The 17833-nt window shown below is 42.2% G+C and overlaps 1 protein-coding gene across 1 annotated transcript in view; it reads left to right on the forward strand.

The window, feature by feature from the left end:
• Window positions 1-17833, forward strand: part of llgl1 (LLGL scribble cell polarity complex component 1) — a 54902-nt gene that overhangs the window by 1322 nt on the left and 35747 nt on the right. Inside the window, exon 2 of the mRNA XM_084070892.1 lies at window positions 3084-3181. Coding sequence (XP_083927018.1) covers window positions 3084-3181 — 98 coding nt within the window. The remainder of the gene's footprint in view (window positions 1-3083; window positions 3182-17833) is intronic.

Genomic DNA, 17833 nt, shown 5'->3' on the forward strand with positions numbered 1-17833 from the left:
GCCTGAAAAACGTTGAAGACCCCTGGTATATAGTTGGTTCAGAGAGCAGTGGCAGTGAATTGATGCTGCTGCTCAGCCAGGAAGTGTGACTGGCAGTCACAACTCAGTGTTTCAGTTTCAGAGAATATAACACAATGTTCCCCCCTCTGCTGTAAATTGCCATCCCCGCGAGACCCTGTGTGAGAATGTATCTTGGATGTCAATCCACTGATTGAGAAACACTGCCATGGAGACTTGTAGAGGTTGCCCTTGGCTGTGGTTTTGGTTTTAAGAGCCCACTCTTCTAAAGGTTCCAGAATCAGTCTGTTTATGAGGGGCCATGGGGTGAAAGCATTTCCATTGAATTTGAGTCTCAGGTTTCATGTTCTCCAAGGTTGGCTCCCCAGTCCCCACTAAACTTGGAAATAAGCCATTATATGTAAATGTGAGATTGTCTTTTACTCTGGGGAGACCCCACTGGTGTGATGGTTCTGTGTGAGGTACAAGAAGCGAGTGCCAGTGAAACTAGTTTGAAAACACTGTCCAGTAAGCTACATATTATCACCTTGACTAATGTTACTATACCTCAAAGTATGCATATATAATAGGCATGTAACGATTCACTCAACTCACGATACGATTCGAATCATGATACTAGGTTCACGATATGATTGTTTTAGATTTTATTTAAACACAAAATTATTTTCCAGACAAATGGCCGAAAAATTATTTTTCTTATTTCTCTTACAAATCCAGTATTTTCTCTCTTTTTTTTTTTTTTTTACAATACTGTGTTTTCTCTTATCCGCTTTTCAATACAGTAGCAAATAACTGAAAACTCTTTTTTTTAAATCAATTCTTTTGCAAAGATCTTGTATTTTCTTCTTTTTTTGGCTATTTTTTTGCATCGCGATCCATTTTTTATTAAATCGATTTAAATTGTCACCAGTTTGAATCGATTTAAATTGATTTACGATAAATCGTTAGATGCCTAATATATAACATACATCATCTACTACTGTGCATAACCTATGCCAGCCAGTGGTTCTCAAACGTTTTAATTTAAAGCACCCCCATAACTCTCAGAATAACAGACCCGTAAGGGTCCATTTGGAACCCCCCCAAGGAACCCTGAGGGTCCCTGGACCACACTTTGACCTATGTCATTTGGTGGTCACTTTTGAGAAAAGCGTGCCTTACGATACCACGAGTGCATACATGTTTAGCATGGGAGGCTTTAGTAGGAAGTGAGATTGTATTTCTCTGGACCAGTCAATGTACTGTATTAATATCAGTTGTGAATTGATTTCATTGACAATGTATACAGTTTTCGGTGTTACTGCAAATGCAGTGACAACAAGTTCTGTTTGACATCCAGGGCAAACCAAAACCAGTCGAGAACCACTGGCCTTGACCTGCTGTCTGACTGCATTCTGTGTCAATCACAGTTGAACAGATGGGGTCCCTGAACTTTTGGCATGGAGTGAGAAAATATAACATGGGCAGTGGATCACAGGGCAGGAGGAATCCTGGGGCATTGATAATATTTTTGAATAAACCCAAATATTTTAGGCTTGGTATATAAACATACTCTACCTTTTTAAATAATGATTATGTTTGAACACATTCTTAAATGTCTCTGAACTGAATCCAAATGAAGTGAATTAAATACAGAATATCTATTAATTATATATTTTCACTTTCAGAACACATGGGAGGGCCAATTATTTTTAGTGTGAGGAGTTGAACCTCACTAGTCGTGTAGAGAAGAGCACAATAGTGTTTTCCAGGACACATTTGACATCAACTGTTGGACATTAAACCATGTGATTGGGGACTGCATGTCAAATTGGTGAAAGAATTTGTGTCACTGATTTGTTTTTACGGAAGTTCATAAGGTCAGGCTTAAGCATGTTTCTGTTAAGGTAATACATCTTAGGTTTAGATCGGTTATGGTTAACAGACTGGATTGAATGAAGGCATTATCAAATGTATGTAAGTCAAATGCAATGTCCCCCAGTGGTACGTGTGGGTGGGTCTTGTGTTGTGCTTAATAATATGGATTTGACAAAGTCCATGGCCTGTCCGCAGGACAGTGACAGCAGCACAGGACAACATGCACGCACGCCCGCGCTCACACACACACTCTGCTTTTTCAAATGTTTTGGCCTTTTGGGACATTGCATTCCATATACTCGTAATCACAACCAATCTACCACCCTAACACTTACCCTAACCTTATGTAACCCAATTTGGCATAGTCCATCCCCTGTCAACTGGTTTGATGTCCAGAATTTGGCCCAAAAGATCACCTATGACACGAACACAGTCAACAACACGCATAAACACTGTCCATAACAATATCTTCTCACCGCAAGTGACATGGTGATTGGTGAAATCTGGGTGGAGAGACACTGAATTAAACTTGTCTAATAATCTCCTAGAATAATATATGTTAATATTAACCCAGATTTCCCATAAATTCCCTCTGTCCTCATTCGTTTGTTTGTCTTTTCTTTCATGCCTATAGACATAAATATTTTCCCAGCTGTCTCCTAACACTCTGTTAATCCCATTTAACAAGGCCTGCAGAACGTTGCAATTAAACAATGCTCCTTCCATCACTACTTTTTAAAGCTTTGCGTTAACTTTATTAAGGGTGTCCTCCCTTTTAGACGCCGTGCTGAATGCACAGTCGACAGTCCGTCTCTGTACACGCACGCACGCACGCACGCACGCACGCACGCACGCACGCACGCACGCACGCACGCACGCACGCACGCACGCACGCACGCACGCACGCACGCACGCACGCACGCACACACACACACACACACACACACACACACACACACACACACACACACACACACACACACACACACACACACACACACACACACACACACACACACACACACACACACACACACACACACACACAGAGGAGCTGGGCAATGGGGACAAAATTAATCATCACAATATTTCACCCCAATATCGTATGTGACAAATTCATTTTATTGCATTTTTCAAACATTTCTTGAAATTCTCTGTCGCTTTTTCTTTAACTCTGTCTTTGTTCATGTCTCTGTCTCTCTCATCAGACTGTGGAGCATGGATTTCCCCACCAGCCAAGTGCTCTGGCCTACGACCCCAAACTGCAGCTGATGGCCATCGGTACCAAGTCAGGAGCCATCAAAGTGTATCCTGTGTTAATTATAATTTATATCTTCCCTGCCCTCTATCCATCTCTCTCTCCTCTCTCTCTCTCTCTCTCTCACACACACACACACACACACACACACACACACACACACACACACACACACACACACACACACACACACACACACACACACACACACACACACACACACACACACACACGTGTGTGAGCGCATCAACACCTTGCCCGCACGTCTCTCCTTTGTACCAGCAATTATCTGCTCCCTGTAATTAATTGTTCTGTTCCAGTGCTGTTTGTCTCTCTGGTAAGTGCTGCTATGTGGACTCAACTTCATCTCTGCACTGCAGTAACTTTCATCTCTCTCTCTCTCTCTCGCTCTCTCTCTCTCTCTCTCTCTCTCTCTCTCTGAACGGTCGTTCATAGGTAAAATCAGTCAGCGTTTTCCTTTTGTTGCTGCGGTGCTTGGGGTGGGGTGTGTGGGGGTTGGTTTTTGCTTCCATAAAACCATCCTTGTTGTCATCCTAATTTTAGTTCTAGTGTGGGTCCTGCCACAGCATTAGACACACTCAGCATATTTCACAATAGTAAAAAAAAAACTGTATTTTGTACACACATGGCCCATAATTGTTTGATGGAAATTGAGCTAAATTACAGTGTTTGGTTAATCTGACATTCTGTCTGGTAGCAATGGTCGTTTCCTTGGCAGTGGTGCCTCCGTCACTTGTCAATGTAAGAGGAAAGAGCTGTGGTAGGAGGACAAGCTAACAGGATCCATCTACAGTGTGTCTGGGTTTACATAACATGGGTTCAGTTGGAAAGTGCAGAAGTTGTGTAGATATCATCTCCAGCGGTTCTGGGTTTGTTTTGGGTTGTCTCTGTGCAGGTTACACTGGCTTTATTGTAGAACTACTGTACATACAACAAAAATATATCAAAATCCCAATAATATCAAACTATCTATATAGAAGACTAGATGTCATTTTGTAATAGATGGGGTGCGGGGGATGCTTGAGATGCGTTTCTAAAAAAGTATTCTGTACTGAATCTCAGTCCTACAAATCAAATGACTTTATTTGTTGCAATTATTTTTATGCAGGCTCCTCCTAACACATTTGGGGCACATATTGGTGTTTGCACAGATCACAGTACAATATATAACTGAAACTAACAAAACTATTTATTCTTTGTCAATATCACACAACAGTACAAGCAGGGTAGGTTGATCATGCGATCAAAATGAGTGTAGCACTTACTGCACAGTACCATACAGTACATCTACAGTCTTAACTCTTAACACTAGTAAAATGAAGTGTGTCAGTGTCAGAAGCCTCATATCTCCATCAAAACGTGTTTTTTTTTTTGTAAATTAATGCCCTACTACAAATATAGCAGATCTCCGAGCTTGTAGATCAGCCATTTTTTTTGCAGTTTTTAGAAAAAATCGAATTAAGTGAAAAGTTTGTGTGGGTTTTATGAATATTGAACCAATGAAAAGTATTAACAAGAGCTTATGACTACATAATAACTACATTGGATTTCCTGAAAAGTAAGGGTTTTGCTGATCTACAAGCTCACAACACACTGCAAGGCGACTTGTTGTGCCCTTATAGATGGGCAATTTTCGCTATTGACATATACAATGAAGTATAGAGAATTTAAGTGGTTAGCTGCTGCATTACATTATTATGGAAATTCCATATAGGCCCATTAGCTATACCACAGATGATCAGTGTTTCTGTGCTGTACCAGGGAGTTGTCTGTTGTCTGTTTATCTAGTGAAGCTCATTCCAGAGCAGTGAACTTTCAGCATGGTGTGCACAAATATATTCGGAGCATGTTCAACATGTTTGAGAGTGTTTTAGTGTGAATTAGTGTGTGAGAGACCATTCCTTGCGCGTATGTGTGTGTGTGTGTGTGTGTGTTTAGTTATGCTGATGCAGTAGACTAGAGAATCAGCTCTTTGAATTGCAGCTTTCAGAGCGAGAGACTGGTAGTACCAGGCACCGACTGCACACAGAGAGAGAGAGAGGGGGGGTAGAGAGAGAGAGAGAAACAGATGGGTGGAGGAGGCTGAGGGCCAGGTGTGAAAGAGAAGAGGTGGCAAACATTTTGACATGATAGACTAAACTGTGTCTAAAGTATATAGTGACATGAAAGTGTGTGCGTGTGCGCAGGGTAAATATGTGTTTGTATGTAGTCGTCCATGATCCCATATCATTTGGCAGTTCAGCCTTGACCTAGAGGTGCCTGCCTACATACCTGTGAGTAGCACAAGTGACACACACACACACACACACACACACACACACACACACACACGTCTGTCAGTTGTAGTGTGATCGTCCTTCTATTAGAGATTAGAGCTTTCACACACGTTGATAGATATGTGTGTGTGAGGGGGTTCTAGAAGCAATTCAGGAGTTGAGAGCCGGGGTATGTGATCCTGATATATTGTTTGTTGACCTGTTCCAAGCAGAGAGTGCAAGACTAAATCAATGGTACTATCTTCACTCTCTCGTCCTTGTTCCCTCCTCTGTCATAAACACTCGTCTTCTTCTCCTCTCTGTCTTTCCCTCAGTATGTTTATGAAGACAGAGTCATATTACGCCAAGAGAGATTCTGTTTGAACCACAGACTGGGGCTCAGCGGAGGGGAAGGGGACAATGTGGTGTGTGTGTGTGTGTGTGTGTGTGTGTGTGTGTGTGTGTGTGTGTGTGTGTGTGTGTGTGTGTGTGTGTGTGTGTGTGTGTGTGTGTGTGTGTGTGTGTGTGTGTGTGTGTGTGTGTGTGTGTGTGTGTGTGTGTGTGTGTGTGTGTGTTGAGAGAGCCTGTATGGGGGTGGTTGGGGTGTCAGAGGGGAGTCAGTCTCCCGTTGTGGAATGCATGTTGCGCTGCCCTGGTTTAACCCTCTGTGTGTGTGCGTGCGTGTGTTCGCGCACTGGTTGAGTAAGAGCATTGTTGCTGAGTCTAGTCTTTAATGAAGGCAGCTTTTGAGTGCGTTTCCACGGTAACCAGTGCAGTGGCTTGGGATGAGAGCCGCTTGGAGACGGGAGGACTTTAAATGTCCTCAGCTCAGCATGTTGGACCGTCTCCTTTGTCTGGACCACGCACACACACACACACGTTTGTGTTACTATACTTGTGAGGACATCAACATTTTAGGATGACATTGAAAATAGCTGAAAACAGTAGAAGAATAGTTGGAAAATGGCTGATGTACAAGCTCACAACGGATCACGCTGTAATGCGTTGTGAGCTTGTAGATCGGCTATTCTTTGGGTGTGTGACATCGCCTCACAACTAGGTTTAAAATAGGGGAAACTCTAACCCCAGCACCTAATTCTAACCTCTAAATGTCTAATGCTAACCTCAACCTGAATATTTTCCTATTTGTAAGCCTAACACTAAAATATTTTTTTGAACCAAAAAAGGACAGGAAATGGTCCTTACAATGTCTATTTCTCAAATTGACAAAATGCATCTGGCATACAGTTACAATACCTGTCTTTTACAAACAAACAGATCACGTCTTTGTTTTGTCAAACTGTATGAAGGTGGAAAAGGTCAGACAATACGACCTCCATACTAATGGTAGAATACACACAAACACACACTCACACACTCGTACACACATCTGAGACGCACATCTCGGTGAGATGGCCTTTGTGTTTCTTCAGGCTGTTTAAAACTGTTGACTGAATAGTTCATAAATAACGGTGGCTCTGCCCATTAGGAGGGTGTGATATTTTTCTTTTCTCTTTTTCAGTCACATTCCCAGTTCCCAAACCTGAAGGGAGTTCCTGTTTTCTGTCTTTCATTCCACCCCTCCCATCTCTTTTCTTTCCCATTTTGCTTTCTTACGATTATCCAGAGTGACTTACGAAGTGCAAGATTAGAGTAAAGGGCATGGACTCTAGTCAACAAATAACAGGGTAAATGAAAATTGCTACCAAGTAACTAGGACCCGACCCCAGGTAAACATCAATCCTAGCATCTTTCTAAACATGCCGTCTAAATAACATTCTTAGCATTTGTGGTCAAGCAAGCGGTATATATCTATCTAAATAACTTAACGTGAACAATCAACCAGCATACATCTCTAGCATAACAAGCGTCTATCAAAAAAGTATGCAAGAAGGAGGGACACAAAGAATGAGGACTGCTAGGGGGTAGAGTTGAGTCTGAAGAGGTGAGTTTTAAGAATGTGGCGGAAAATGGGGAGTGAGTCTGCAGTCCTGACTGAGGGTGGGGGGGGGGGGGGTCATTCCACAGCTTGGGAGCTAAGAGGGAGAAGAGTCTTGGAGGGATGGCCAGGGTCGTAGGGAAGGGATGGACAGGCTTCCTGCGTTAGCTTTTAACAACATCTTTATGGTGAGGTCTGGATACATCTTTATGCTGAGGTCTGGATACAGTCTACATATATAGTATAATGTTTTTATCTGTAGAACACCAATATACCCATCCAGTAGCACGTTATTACATCTAGAACAATATGATTAATTAACCATGATTGATTTCAGGGAATGCTTTTGTGTGTGTGTGTGTGTGTGTGTGTGTGTGTGTGTGTGTGTGTGTGTGTGTGTGTGTGTGTGTGTGTGTGTGTGTGTGTGTGTGTGTGTGTGTGTGTGTGTGTGTGTGTGTGTGTGTGTGTGTGTGTGTGTGTGTGTGTGTACTTTTGTGCTGAATCATGCTTAAACTTTGATCATGGAGCTGTAGTATCGTCCACTCAGCAGGCAGAGGACAAGCTACTATTTACAAACACACACACACACACACACACACACACTTACACACACACACACACACACACACACACACACACACACACACACACACACACACACACACACACACACACACACACACACACACACAGATGTACTCTCATCCGCTAATATCAATGTAACTTTATGTGTGTTTATCTGTTCCAGTTGTCATGTGCTTGAAAGGCTTTCTGTCTGAGTGAGCAAACACGCTGTTTGTTCAAGGTTTGTTTTGGACACAGTGAAATGATGTCACAGTCAAGTGCTGCTCGACAAACTGTAGACAAGCTGAAATAGATGATATGTCCAGTTCATTTTGTAGCTAAGCATTGAAAAAGCACAAAATAGTTCAGGTCAGAGATGAAAGTCTGTTTCATGATTGTATTAATATGTTCAAGTCCATCGTTGCATAGTCTCCTTGTGTTGTATTGAGAATACAAAGAATAACAGCAATGAATCTCAATGTCTCTGAAATGTCAGTGTTGACAATATTTACACGTTTGCATCATACACCCAAAGGAGATTACGCAAGTGATTCATCTGTCAATATTGTTTGTACACTGACTGAACACAAAAACTCGATGTTGACAATCTTGTAATCTTGGGACGTGCTAGTCAATAGTACCATGGACCACTGATGAACCAGCACTGTGTCCGAAATCACTCACTACTCATTAGTAGGGCTGTCACTATCATCGTAAAGAAATTATACTTTACGATTAATTGTTATATGAATAACGGCAAAATCTCTGTCCGTCAACAATATTTCATTACTAAACTTTGTCAGGTAACCAACCATTATTATTACAATTCCACTTGTAAGATAAAATATAAGTAGTTAGTGTGTGTGTGTGTGTGTGTGTGTGTGTGTGTGTGTGTGTGTGTGTGTGTGTGTGTGTGTGTGTGTGTGTGTGTGCGCAGACGTGCCTGTGTCTGAGTTAAGAGTGAGTATTGTATAGAGAGTTGGAGAAGATTTAATTAAGTGTCCAACTTTTCAAAATCCAGCCATAACGGCAAAGAAAAAGAAGTCATGCGGAACTTCCCAGATCTTCTGTAGAGTTTTATAGGACTGCTTAATTGGGGTAAAATATTGTCCAAATTGTTCCTTTTCTGCTATACTTGACTCTAATAAGGTTTTAGTTACTTGTCACAATAAATGTGAAGAAGTTGAATGAACTGGCAATTCTGTGCTGAAATAACTAACAAAAGAAACTTTTGAACCATTAAGTTTACTGTAGTTTGTAGGGTTGTCCGATATTGGCTTTTTTACCGATAACCGATATACCGATATTGTCCAACTCTTAATTACCGATACCGATATCAACCGATACCGATATATGCGGGGATTATTGTGATTAGGGTAAGCTCAAATTTCATATCACACACACCATATACAGTAAGAACTCCTGTAACTTATTTATAAAGCAAAAGAAATTTTTTTTTTTTTTTCCAAAAACCGATACCGATATTTTCCCGATATCAATTTTTATGCTAATAATGGCCGATAATATCGGACATCCCTAGTAGTTTGTTTGATGTTTGAGATTTTTTGTCTGTTTTGTTGCATTGTTGTTTGTACAATAGTTTGCGTTTGTAGTTTGTTGTCGGTTGTCCTATTAGTTTGTGTTGCAATTTGTATTCCAGATTGTGTAGTAGTTTACATTGTCGTTTGTGTTGTAGTTTACATGATTGTTTGTGTAGCAGTTTTTATTATAGTTTATGTGGTAATATAATATGCGTTGTAGTGTAGATTGTATAATAGTTTGTGCTGTAATTTGTGTTATAATTTAGTATGTGTTGTGTAGTTTATAGACTGTAGACTTGTAACATCTCATTCAGTCAGCGTGATGAAAGCCAGCTGAGGAAACAGATGCTGAATCAACCTTTAATAATCCAACTCCCCCTTCCCCTCCCCTGTTTCCTTCTTATACCCTCCTTTTCCCCTCAACCATCTCCTCCTCCCTGCCCCCCCCCTCTCTCTCCTCACATGTGTTGTGGCTCGTTGGTATTCGGAGGGGATCTGAGGACTTTTAAATCCCCTCACTCTCTGTCCCTCACCCGTTGGTCCATGCCAAATTCTTCCAGTGGGTGCACCTTATTCTCTCTCTCTCTTTCTCTCTCTCTCTCTCCCCCTCATTCCCTCCCTCCCTCCAACTTGTCTTATTGCTCTGAGCTAAGTGGGCATTCGTGCAAAAATGTCTGTAGGCTATTGGGGTGAAGACTGTATGGTGTTAATGAGCTGGGTAGAGTGTGCCGAGTGTTGCATAAGAGGGATGGGGGAGCACAGTGGTCCAGGAAGTTAGGAAGAAGTCTGAAGATGGTGGGAGAGAAGTCATGGATGTGACCAGGAAGAAACTGTCTCATCCCATCCATTGTATGGGGAAGAGGAAAAAACAAAACAAAGTAACAAACATGGACAAAACTAAGTTGGCTCGGAGAGAAAATAAATAAATCCGAGAGAACGATGGACGGGAAGAAAGAGCAAAGTGAAGGGCTGAATGCAGACGTACAGTACGACAGAGCAACAGTACGATGAATGGAATGAATCAGTTGACATTACTGTAGATGATGATTAAGAGAAAGGGGCATAAAGACTGTTGCTAACTTATTAGCTTATTGTTGTTAACTGGAAAGTAACCCTCTTCCACAAGTGTCATCAATGCAAGGAGAACATGAACATGGTCGAGGGACTGAAGGAGGGGGAGGGTGAAAGGGAGGGAGAGTGAGAGAGAGGGGGAGGATGCAAATGGTGGAGGATTGTCTCACCATTGGGTGGGTGGAGCTGTTTGGCTTGTCTTGTCATATAGTCCGCCATGTGCCTGACATCTGAAAAGATTGTGTGAGTGAATACGTGTGTCCTTTTGTTTTGCGTATATATGTGTGTGTGTGTGTGTGACTGTATGTGTATGTGTCTGGTGGGATGGGCAGAGTTATTGAAAATGCCTGGATGACTCAAAAGTATAAATCCCCCAAAAAGTTATTTAACTAGCTGTGTTTTCCTTTATGCTCCACCATACAGTATACCAATGCTGGTCTTTTGTTTCTAACAACATACCATCTCCTCTCTGTGTGTGGTTGTAATCTAGCACCCTACTCTCTAAATACAGTATATCTATCCCGTGTGTGTGTGTGGTGGGCGGGCATGCTGTGTGTGTGTGTGTGTGTGTGTGTGTGTGTGTGTGTCCGTGCAGAGGACAATGCCGTCTGTTTGTCCGTATTCAGACCGTGAAATCGCTTTATCCGTGCTAACGCTCAGTCTCTGCATCGCCGGGCAATTACACTGCACACTGTGTGTGTGTGTGTGTGTGTGTTGGGAGGGACCGAGGAATAGACAGTGGCTCAGTAACTATGAGTTACTGTAGGCTACCATTGTGTGTCCATTTCAGAATTCTTCTATGAGCAATAGAGGCCAATCTCTGCGCTTGACACCCTTCAAACTCAGTGTTTGATACATTGTTTCTCCTGCACTGATCAACGTTACATCATTGTCTCACTCAACAGGTCTCTCATTCCTCCTGGAAGGGGGTTGGGACTAATCCCTTGTCTCCCGCCTGATTCCTCTGCTCTTATAGACCAGTCCATTGGGCTTCTGAAGTTTTAATAAAGGTTTTTGTTTTCCCTCCAAAGGGTGTGTGGGTACTAGTCCTCCTCTCACATGTAGGCCTATATTTTCCTTTAGGTCATACATGGGCAACTGGCGGCCCGGGGGCCACATGCGGCCCCCACCTTCACTTAATGCGGCCCGCAGGTTAATATCAGAATACTGATACACTATTGATTTAGGCTCTTACAATTCCACACTTGCAAACATGCCCCGCTTGAATTACTTCGGTCTATATTAGTAGCTTAATGACTAGTATTAAAAATGTATTGTCTTTTTTTATGTCCAATGTATTTGTACTTAGGTTCAAAAAGTTAATATAAGTATATCTAAATGCATTTGAAATTAAATAAAAAGTTAACTTTTCAGGATTCCAATGCAAAAATAGCAGATCTACAAGCTCAAAACGAGCTTGTAGATTGGCTATTTTTGCTACTTTTGTGTGACATAGAATGGTCGAAGTACGGCATTTATTTACGAAAAAAGGTTAAAATACAGAGATAAGAGGTGTCTGCCCGACAGCATATCGTCGGTGTCCAGCCAGGACCAGATAACTCCATTTTCAGTTTTTTTTTTTTTTCATAAATCAAGGCTATTGAACACCCTTTAGGTCTGTGTAAAATATCAAAACATTTGAACCAATGAAAAGTATTAAAAAGCGCCTCTGACGAAAACGCCCAACTCCATTGGATCCTCAAACTGTCCGTCAAAAACAAACAACTCCCCCCTCTCCTCTACAGCGCTGCTTTTCAACAGCATGAGTAGAGCGCGTTGCGCAGTGAACGAGGAGGAGGACCACGTAAACAAGCTCCCCGTAGTCTGTTAAAACTATGCAGTGTACCTGTTTATCAAACTTAGCACTGACGCTAATGTTATGAAAACAAGTAATTATATTTCTAAAATCTAGTAAGTGTTTAATGAGGAGAGCAATGTGACAAGAAGAAAGGCGTTCATAGCATTTCTGTCGCGCTATTCTACTACCTCTTTGCAGAAGTTATTGTAATATTTAAAGTCCTGTTTATTATTGTAGGCCTATATAATAAGTGGCATGAAGCATCAGGGCATGAATTCACACGTTGTTGTGATGCATTGTGAGCTTGGAGATCCATTGTTAGCTTTTGAGAATTTGTACCCTTCAGAAACCTCTCCCTCAGCTGCGAGTGGAGCTATTGTTGTTTGGACACCTAACTCCACTTCAGCTTGATTTCTGCTCGTCTGAAACTGCTAACTCCACTTGCGCTGGGTAAAGTGTTGATTTACCCGCGATTTGGTTAAAGTGTTGATAATATAATGACACATGCAAGTATCTGACAATATATAAAGTCACTATACCAACTTTGATGAGGTAGTATTGCTTTGTTTTAAAAATATAAGGTTTTCTTCATTTCCTGAAAAACGTATATTTTGTTTTTGCGTTTCCTGAACAATGAGCGTTTTGGAGTTAGCAGTTTCTGGCTGGACAGCAGAGATATGTAATGTGGCCCTCTGGAGCGAGTGTGGAAATATAGTGGCCCTCTACATCATCAAAGTTGCCCACTCCTGCTTTAGGTAAACGGTACAATAAACAGCCAATCTCTATTTGATATTTTTCTATTGATGTGAGTCCACCGGTCTTCTGTGGTCTACCGTATTTTATTCCTAGGCTATATCTTATGTGTTTTGTAAAGGGATGTTGAGCCGTCAACTTCACCTTATACATGCTCTCTTTATTGAGATGGAAGGAAAAGACAGATGCGAGTCCAGTCCGGTATGGCATCCCTGGGTCCATTTACCCAGCAGTGTGTATGCTTGTGTTTGAAATGTAGAAGAGGAGCTCTCTGGTGTTTTGCTCATCTACTCATGCGAGGCATCCTGGGAATTTGTGGCCGTTGCTTTGATCTCAGATATGCCTTTTTATGTTCCTCTTTCACATCTGATAGAAGGCTGTCTCTTTTGATCGTGTGTTTGTGTGAGTGAGAGAGAGAGAGAGAGAGAGGGAGAGGGGAAATGTGTACGGTTGCATGCTTACACATATTACAAATGAGCATTAGTAATTTGGTTGCATGTTATGGGTATAGAGACGCAGCTTGTGACATGTATTTGAATAACGATAAAACTAATAACTAACTAATATCTACAAGCTCTCAACGCGTTACCATGCGACGTCTTATGAGCTTGTAGATCTGCTATTTTTTAATATGTTTTAAAATGTATGAACATTTTGGAAACAATTGTGACGATTATGCAGAATAATTAAGATTATCTCAAATAGTTGTGATTAGGCGATAATCTAAAATAATTGGAAATGATGTAATCATTGTGACAGACCTACACCTGTGTCTGTATGTTTACCTCACTACCCTTTCTCTCTCTATCTCTGACAACAGAAATGTCTTTCAAAAACGGTGAAAGACAAGTGTCTTGATTAATCAAATAATTAGCAATTTGAGGGAGCGTGGGCGGAGCACAAAACGGTAGAACAGTAATCCCTCAGTAGATATGAATGTTGCACAAGGACAACAGAACTTCCTGTGGTAATCCATCAGCGTAGCGTAGCCTAGCGACCCCGGGGTCCATACAGTATTTCTCCCACCTTCATTCTAGAGCCACAGACCTCCCCCAGGGAGGAAGTGATGACATCATCGGTAGGGAATCCCTCCAGCAGCTGTCCCCTCTGACATCACTAGGATCAGTGTGCGCTTGTGTCTGTGTGTGTGCACACAACATTCATATGCGCACATAGCGCCCCTGTTGGTGTGTGTGTGTGTGTGTGTGTGTGTGTGTGTGTGTGGTCATGAGCATGGACACATTTCCAGGAATTCAATTCCTTTGTCCTTATTGTGGTCAGGACCAGAAGATGACACAGTTCTTCATCATGGTTCTTGTTAGAGACGACAAAGAAACAAAATGTGACACATAGAAAGGGAGAGCAGTCGGTAGCACTGTTGCCTCACAGCTAGAGGGTCCTGGGTTCGATTCCCGCCGGGGACGCTGTGGGCACTGGGGGCGTGTTCTCTCCTCCGCGTCATCAGTGCCCATACCCTAGGTGGGGTTGGCGAAAGGGCATTTCTGCGTGGAGTTTGCATGCAGTAATCCTGGTCTATATACTGCCTCCCCCTGGTCAGTCAGGGCGCCTGATGGAGGGGAAAGGAACTGGTTGGAATAACGTGTTCCTTCCACGCACTACGTCCTACCGGGGAAACTCCCCCCTGTCAGGTGATAAGCAGCGGCCTGCTCACTCCTCATTCATTGAAGGAAGCATGAGCTCAGTTTGGGGTGGAGGAGTTGCAACTGTAGCTACAGTGTGAACAACAGATTGAGAGTGTGAGACCGTTAGTCTGGAGATGGACTGTAGATCTGTATACAGATTGATGAAGGGAGAAGAGCAAATCCACTAGTGATGAATCAGTTGTCACACACGCACGCACGGACACACACACACACACACACACACACACACACACACACACACACACACACACACACACACACACACACACACACACACACACACACACACACACACACACACACACACACAGCTGTCCATCTGTTTCAGTCCACTCTCTCTCTTTCTTTTTAACAGCCGAACAGACTGATGTTCCTCACGTCATCGTTTTCTTTTCTCTCCTCACGTTCCCCTCTCCTGTCTCTAACACAGCTGTAGAGCTCACACACACACACACACACACACACACACACACACACACACACACACACACACACACACACACACACACACACACACACACACACACACACACACACACACACACACACACACACACACACAACCCTCCTCCTCCTCTTCTTTATAATGCTCCTAGAAGACTCACATATATCTGGAGGTGCTGCAATGATTCATGACCCATCTAAATGTGCTTGTTTAGCAAAAAAAAGAAGACAGACACACACATACTGTACATACACACACACCTCCTGTCTGAGGACCGTGTTATTGCAGCAAATAGAACCTGGGGAGAGGAAGTGACCTCACTGAGGAATGCCAGTATAACAGAGTCCCCAGGGGCTGTTGGAACCTGGTACAGTGAGAGATGGATGGAGAGAGGGAAAGCGTTTGAAGGTAAAGCCTAAAGCAGTGGTCCTCCAAAGTGGGGTCCTTGAGGGGGTCCCAGGGTGTCCCCAGCTGAATTATTGGTAACTCTGAGAGTTTACAAATGGAACCGTTGTACAAATGGTTCCATTTGTGCACAGTAAACTGGGGGTCTCGAGGAAAAAAAGAAAGAAAGAAAAAGGTTTTGAGAACCATTGGCCTCAAGGAAGGATGGAGGAATTCCAGTATATCCAGTACAACATTCCCCTGGGGCCTCCTGAAAATCAGCACCGGGAGTGAGAGAAGGAAGGAGAGCGAAAAAGAGGAGAGGAGAAAAAAAAGAGAGAATGAAGCTTGGAGAAGTGCCAGTGCAGCACTCTCCTGGTTCTCCCTGCACTGCAAGTCCTGAGTGTTAAATGAACAGCATAGGAGAGGACTGGAGGGATACAAACCAGTGAAGGAAGCAGGGAGAGCATTAGGAGGTAGAGACCTGAGGAGATTAGGGTAGGGTAGGGAGGGAGGAATGCTATTATTGTGGTCCTGCTGCCTGTAGGACTGGGGACCAGCCAGGGCTGGGCAATTTACCGAAAATATATAGAAACCGATATTTAGAACCAGTAACCATGTAGGTTAACTGATTAATTTGAGAAGCAGATTTAGTTTTTGTATATTTTTGTTTTGTCTTGTATATTCTAAATCGATTTTTATACAAGCTCATAGTGCGGCACCAAGTGCCGCGCTATGAGCTTGTAGATCTGCTATTTTTGAAAAATCTAGAAAAGTTTTGCAAATCTTTGAATATATATATATATTTTATAGCGAACATTTGTACCTCTAATCTTTGCTTCTGGGGGTCCCTGTAAAGAAATATTTTGAGATGGGCGTCTGCGGGCAAATACATAACATTTTGGGGGTCCTTGACATAAAAAAGTTTGAGCACCACTGATATAGTAACATAACATATGTTTTTCAGAAAACTGGATTTAGATGACATTTGTAGAATCGGCCTCAGGTCTTAATGGGTTAATCGATTACGATTAGTCTGATTAACCACTTAACCCGGCATTATACTTTGTTGAACAATGCTGGCGTACAGAAATGGTGAAAATAGCCGATCTACAAGCTCACAACGCATCGCGACACGTGAGCTTGTAAATCGTCTATTTTTATTTTTAATCGTGATATCGATTGGAAGTTCAATCAACCCAGCCCTAGGACCAGCACAGGAGAGAGAGGGAGATGGTGAGAGTGGGGAGGTGATGACAAGGAGAGAGGGAAGGATTTGGAAAGAAAAGAAAGAAAAGATGTAAGACTGGGGGAGAAAGTGGAGGATGGAGGAATGTCAGTGTAGTGTTTCTCCTGGGAAACCAACAGACATGGGGGAGGAGAGGATAAAGCGGAAGGGAGGAATGGGAGAGATAAGGAGGAGAGGACAGAGGAATGCAATGGGCGCCTGGTTCCACTTGTACGGAAAAGAGAGATGGAATGATGGAGGGATAGATAGTAGGGATGATATAGTTAGATCGGTCGATAGATAGATGGATAGCATTGGTGGAAAAAGTACTCAAATGGTTTACTTAAGTAAAAGTATCAATACTGCAATGTAGAAGTACTCTGTTACAAGTAAAAGTCCGGAATTTAAAATTGACTTGAGTAAAAGTACAAAAGTATTGGTATCAAAATGTACTTAAAGTACCAAAAGTAAAAGTACTAAAATGTTTGAAAATAGCCGATCTACAAGCTCACAACGCGTCGCTATGCGACACGTTGTGAGCTTGTAGATTGGCTATTTTCAAATAGCCTAGGTATAAAATAGGGCTAAAGTGGTTAATGTATGTTTTTATATTGTAATAATTCATATCTGCAAAGTAACTAGTAACTAAAGTGGAGTAGAAGTAAAAGTATAGACAATTGGAAATACTCCAGTAGAGTAAAAGTACCTTTAAAATTGTACTTAAGTACAGTACTTGAGTAAATGTACTTAGTTACTTTACACCTCTGAGATAGAGGGAAGATGAGAGACTGTGAAAATGAGGAAGGCCTGTATAATACTTAAAAGAAATGGTGCTGGATGGAGCGAGGGAGATCAGCCTGGAGCAGGAAGAGATTAATGGAAAGAAAGAGGGGGAGGAGATGAAGGGAAAGAGATGTAGGAAGGTAGAGATGTGTTTGTTCATGAATGTGTGTAAAGAACTACAGTAAGACAAACATCTTGTGAACGCTCCCCGAATGTCCTCTTGTTATACTACATTTTTTATCTACATGCCAGGA

Source organism: Gymnoscopelus microlampas (assembly GCF_963454915.1).
Source record: "Gymnoscopelus microlampas genome assembly, chromosome: 11".
Taxonomy (NCBI): Eukaryota; Metazoa; Chordata; class Actinopteri; order Myctophiformes; family Myctophidae; genus Gymnoscopelus; species Gymnoscopelus microlampas.